Genomic DNA, 6,012 nt, shown 5'->3' on the forward strand with positions numbered 1-6,012 from the left:
CAGCTGTGCTTAGGCCAGGGAGGATATGGGCCCTGCCTGGGCCATCCCGTGAGTGTCCCTGCCTGGCATCCTGGGGTGCTGGGGAGGCCCAGACAGCTCCATGCTCACTGCAGAGCCCAGTGAGCACCTTTACTCAGCCTCATCCCCCCCAGTGTCCCTCGACTGCTGCATTTCCCTGGCAGGCACAGATGGAGGTACCTGCCCAGGTGAGGCAGCCCAGGCTGACAGGGCTCTGTTACAGCACAGCCTCTTCCCCCAGCACATGAGTTTTTATTCATTCTTTTGTTTTTACAACAGCAGCCAAGGGAGATGCTTTGTCACTGCCTGTGACCAAGGAGCACAAAGGGAGAGTGGCTGAAGGGTTTGGGCTGTAATAAAATGCTCACTGGATCGATCTTGGCTCAGGATTTGTTTCCCTTCTTGCATTAACTCCCCATCGATTTCTGTGATGACCTTAGAGCATACAGTCTGGTTGGCCTTCTCCTCCAGCTGGTAGCACCCCTGTGTCTGCACCCTTCTCCCCTGAGCTGAGCTGCTCATGGCCAGCTCCTACAAGGGGCTCTGGGGCAAGCAGGGCTTTGCTCTTGTCCCCATGGTCATCAGAGGTTTTTTGCTGTATGTTATTTGCTATAGTTAATGTAGAGGTTAGTGCTGTATGGTTGGGTCATTATTTTAGTGCAGTGTCCCAGTAAACTTGATCCAGGGCTCAGGAGTCCTGGCAGAAGGTAAAGAAAGGGCTTAGGTTTGTCCCAGAGATGCTCCATTTCCCCCTGCTGGGGATCCTGACGAGGCTGGGTTGCTGCTGCATCAAAGGAGCCTGAGGCACAAGCATAATCAGGGACAGCTCCTGCTCATTGGAGCAGCTGGTTGAGGTGGTGCTCATGGAAAGCCCTTCCTCTTTGCCAGGCTGGGTTCTCCAATGCTACCAGAGACCTGCTGAGATAAGAGCAAAACTCTCCCCATCTCTGCAAGGGACAGTGGGGTTAGCAGCTGCCACTCACTCAGGAAAGTGAGCTTTATTCTTGCTCCCTCTTACCTCCAGCTCTCACAGTGAAATCACTGAATGGCACTTCTGTGCAAAAGGACCTTCCTTGGGATTGTGATGGGGACTTCTGCTTCCTTTGCCTGTGTGAATCTGTGGCCAAATCCCTCTGAGCAGGGGGGTGGTGCTGATTGTGGTGTCCCAGCTCCAAATGCTGAATGCTGTTGTTTCCAGCCACTGATTCTCTTCTGGGCTCATTGGTTTTATTTGGCTTTGCACGTTTATTGTACTTTCTACTTACTTAATTATTCATGAGTGTGGATGCTCTAAATAGGAAGAGGAATGGTGATTCTCCAGGTTTTCTTTCCCTCTGCAGTTGGATCCTTTTTGTGCTTGTGATTCACATTTTAGTCCGTTCAAAGACAATTTTCTGTAAAACATTGACATCTAGTGGCTTTTCTGCCAAAGGAAACAACAGGGAACAAAAGTTTGACTTCAAGGTGACCAGTCACGATGTCACTTGAGAGAGCAAATTAATGTCCTTCTCCTCCTTACACAGCACCAAGGGCATGGCAATCACACCCCAGGGGCTCAGGGCTCCTGGGCACACACTCCTTGGTGTCCTCCTCCTGGAGGAGTGGCCTTTCCTGGCAGCATGATTTTCTTATTGAACTACTTTAATTCCATTTGCTTAAGCACATGGCTGGCATCCTGGTGGTGTTCCTCCAGCATCATCCAGGTGAGGCCATGGTCATGTTAGTGGAGGTTCAAAGAGCTGTGTCCATCCCCAGGCTGTGATGGTGGACAGCATGGTGTTTGATGGTGGATATTAATGTGCAACTCAGTGAGCTTTGGGCAAGTTCTGTGGTTGAACTTGCAGCTTTTCCAGCTGGTGACCTGATGGATTCCCTGTGGCAGCGTGACCCCCACAGTGTGCTACTATCCTGTTGCTTCAAACCAAAGCCAGAACCTCTCTTGAAAATGTTTTCTCTTACAAAATGCTGTAATGTATCCTTTAATTTCTTTTTAGTCACTTAGCTTTCCTCTCTCATCATTTCAGTCCTGTGTCAGATGAAGGCAGAAGAATAAAACAGGATTTATATGGGCTTTGCCAAAGTACTTGTTAAAGTGGAAGTGGTTTGGGGCTTCTGGGCATGCCCCATTGATCTGGCCTGCAAAAGGAAAGGTCCTGTAGGAAATGCCTTCCTCAGAGGTGTTAGGCTGCTCTGGGGCTGGAGCAGCTGAGACCCACAACTGCTCATCAGGAATGTAGCATGGGCAGCTCTTTGCTGTCTGTGGAAACCTGTCAGTGCAGCTCTGTTGTACAAGGAAATAAAAAGAGCCAGAGCTACCTGTGTCCTGCTTGGGTCGTGGCTTACATCCTGGGAGATACTTCAAGTATTCTCCAAGGTCTGGTGTGACCATCAGTTGGAGCACCAGCAGGAGCCTCTTGCCACGTGGACAGCCCAGCACAGAGGGGAGTCTTGGGTTCCCTTGGCCTCTGTAGAGACACCACCAGTTAAACAGAGGCAGCTCTGTGTGTGTGCAGGCAGATGCAGCCCTTCACGCTCCCCCCAGGGATTTGTTCAGCCGTCCTTCACCCTGTGGAGGTGAACTCACAGAGGAGCCTCTGCAGCAGGGCTGCTGAAAGCCTCTTAAGTGCATCTGCCTGTTTGTATCGATTGTGAGCGTTAATGCGCTCTGTGCTGGAGACGCACGGGACTGAACGCTCTGTTTTCCTCTCCCCTTGGCAGGAATTTCTACTACATCACCATCCTGCGTGACCCCGTGTCCCGGTACCTGAGCGAGTGGCGCCACGTCCAGCGGGGAGCCACATGGAAGGCGTCGCTGCACGTCTGCGACGGCCGCTCCCCGACCACCGAGGAGCTGCCCAGCTGCTACACCGGGGACGACTGGTCGGGCTGCTCCCTGCAGGAGTTCATGGACTGCCCCTACAACCTGGCCAACAACCGCCAGGTGCGCATGCTCTCCGACCTCAGCCTGGTGGGCTGCTACAACCTGTCGGTGATGCCCGAGGAGCAGAGGAATAAGGTTCTGCTGGACAGTGCCAAGGAGAACCTGAAGCGCATGGCCTTCTTCGGCCTGACCGAGTTCCAGCGCAAGACTCAGTATCTCTTTGAGAAGACTTTCAACATGAACTTCATCTCGCCGTTCACGCAGTACAACAGCACAAGGGCCTCCAGCGTGGAGATAGACAAGCAGACTCAGCAGCGCATCGAGGCCCTCAATTTTTTAGACATGGAATTGTACGATTATGCAAAAGACCTGTTCTTGCAGCGGTACCAGTACATGCGGCAGAAGGAGCACCAGGAGGCGCGGCGGAAACGCCAGGAGCAGCGCAAGATCCTGCGGGCGAAGCAGGCGCACCTGAGGGAGCAGGGGGAGAACAGCTCCAGCACTGACTACACAGGGAACGTGGAGCGGTGGCGGCGATAGTGGGGGGCACCCGCCGGGCAGAAAGGAAGCAGAGCCCGACCCAGCGTGCGAACCGAGTGATGCTTCTCGAGGGTCTGAAGCAAAAAGAGGTCAAAATGTTGCCTTTGCAGTTGCCTTTGCAGTAAATGTTGTACTGTATGTGGAACACTTAATCTTAGCGTGTAATTAAATTGTCCTTTTTAGGTTTGTTGGGTTATTTATGAAATATGGGAGCCGTCTCGGCTCATCGGAAATGTTTGCTTGGACATTTATTTAAAAGAAGTGAAAGAAAAAAAAAATCCTTAAATTAGTTATGAGTACAAAATGGGATGCTGGAAAATGTTTATGATGCTCGGCTGAAATCTATCTGGGAAGCAAACTCATTTCCTAATAACGAGCATTTAGCATACTCTCACAATACAGTATATGAACAATTCCTTTTCCTTTGATTTTATCTTAATTTTATTTTAATAATGTGTTTTCAAGGGCACCAACTGCTTATGATATTTACCAAGTTAATGAGTGAACGATGAAGGGAACAGTAAAGGTCTAGAAAAATTATCGACTAGTTTTATGTATAATATTGGCTTTTAAAATGAATAGAAGTAATTTCTCTAGTTATATAAATATTTAAAATTTTAAACTTTTTCTACCTACTGCTGTTTAGAGTTTTAAGCTTGGTCTATCTCATATTAAAAAAAAGAAAAAAAAAATACATGCATACTTTTCTGAATTCAATGCCAATGTTATAAGACACTGTTTCCAGAATTTTTCAGGGCAGTATGATTTTAACCATTCTGGAAAAGTTACAGCACATTCTCATGTTTGTTTCATAAAGCCTTCTCCAAGTTATAATCCTGTGACAGTGTCTCATTTTAAGTCTTTCTTACCCATTAGAATACATAATGCTGAATTTATTCATTCCTTAATAATTGGTGGTATAAACTAGATGAAATTATGTTGCTGATATCTGTGTAGTGTCTTTAAAAAGTCATAAAACTCTCTAATCCCAGCAATATTATAAAGAGAATTGCTCAACAGAAGTAGATTTACACTTGAATTAGGATTTACTTCCAGTAAATCTTTGCTACACCAGATAAGAACAGGGCTTTTTTTTTTTCCTATGCTCTTGAGCCCTTCATAGCGATAACGGATGAGGACTGGAAACGAGGGAAGCCAGTTTTTCCATAGCCATAGTTAGAGGAGGAGAAGGAGGTGTGGTGCATGGGGTGCACAGCTTGCTCCCCAGCAGGCTCTGCTGGGCTCGGGTGCGGAGCTGGAGCGGGATCCCCGCAGCCCTCCGGCCTCCCCCAGGCCCACAGGAGAGCAAACGTGCTGTGAGGGGCTCCTACAAATCTCTATGCAAAAAAAAAAAAAATACAAACCTCTGCAAGGCTTGGGCCAGGCTTTCAGCAAGCTGAGAACATTTGTCCTGCAGTGCTGCCGAGCTTGGCGCTGAGCGGAGGCAGCCGGGAGGGCCCTCTGTGGCCCCGGGGACACGATGCTCACAAGGCTCACTTGCACTGTTGCCTTTCACCTGTAATACTCTATACACCATGAAGGCAGGGGGGTAGGAAATGAGGCAGAAGGCTTTAAAAACATCTTACGGCTCCACGCCTAAGTTACCTGGAAGTGGTTTTACATCTGATGATGTGTGGCTGCCTGGGGGCAGCAACCCTGCCAAGGGCAAGGGGAGAGCAAAGCAGCAGCAAACCAATACCCTGCATTAGCAGCTTTGAGAAGAGAATTACTTCATGTACAGCAATTTTTTTTTTTTTTTAATGAGAACTGCAGTTGCCAATATGATGTCTCAGTTGTATTTTGGTTTTCACGGGGGAAAATAATTCACTCTTGAAACTGAAAGGCACTGCTGTTAACAGGACTTAACTGTGGGTGAGCTGGAGGCCTGTTGCAGGAGGTGCATCTTGTTTTTATGCTGTGGTGTGCATGGTTTACAGAGACTAGTTGCATTTTCTTTGTGTATACTGTTTATTGTATATAGGGGATGTACGAATATAAGGATACCATTTTGTCATAACCATATCAAATTCTACTGATTTCCACCGTAGACGCTGTCTTATTGTGTAGATTTACAGGCCAATCCACTGACTTTGATTGTGTCATTTAACAATAGAACTGATAAATAAAATTTAACTACAGACTTCTGATTTTCATGTGATTATTTCTTTTTCTGATGATGTGTTGAGAGCTTCACAGTTGAGAATGGATGGTAATTCCCACATGAGTGAAATAGCAGTTGACAGCAAGTATGTGAATTTGAACTCATAGCTTTCCTGAATTGTATTTAAACTACAGCTTTCAAGGGCAAAACCACTTTGGACTTCTGTCTGGTTCAGGAGTTACTGCAGAGGTTTCAACTTCTGAGTAGCCCTCAGAAAAACAAGCTGTGGTTTCTGGTGATTTTAAATATGATTGTTAGTGGTCTGAAGCATTAAGGAATTCTTTCTCTTTTGTGTACATGTATGTGTGTATACGTATATGATTTATTTTTATCCTTTATGAGATACCCACCCTCTATGTTGACCCTGAAAGATGCTGCCTATCCACTGACTTCCAGTGCATCCCACTGTATC

At 47.3% G+C, this 6,012-nt stretch overlaps 1 protein-coding gene across 1 annotated transcript in view; it reads left to right on the top strand.

The window, feature by feature from the left end:
* Positions 1-5,579, top strand: part of HS6ST2 (heparan sulfate 6-O-sulfotransferase 2) — a 127,371-nt gene extending 121,792 nt beyond the window's left edge. The window contains exon 2 of the mRNA XM_071442303.1: positions 2,737-5,579. Within this exon, the coding sequence (XP_071298404.1) occupies positions 2,737-3,439 (703 nt within the window). The 3' untranslated portion in view covers positions 3,440-5,579. The remainder of the gene's footprint in view (positions 1-2,736) is intronic.
* The last annotated feature ends 433 nt before the right edge of the window (positions 5,580-6,012 follow it).

Source organism: Agelaius tricolor, unplaced genomic scaffold (genome assembly GCF_023055355.1).
Source record: "Agelaius tricolor isolate 1412-34295 unplaced genomic scaffold, bAgeTri1.0.p SCAF_17, whole genome shotgun sequence".
NCBI lineage: Eukaryota > Metazoa > Chordata > Aves > Passeriformes > Icteridae > Agelaius > Agelaius tricolor.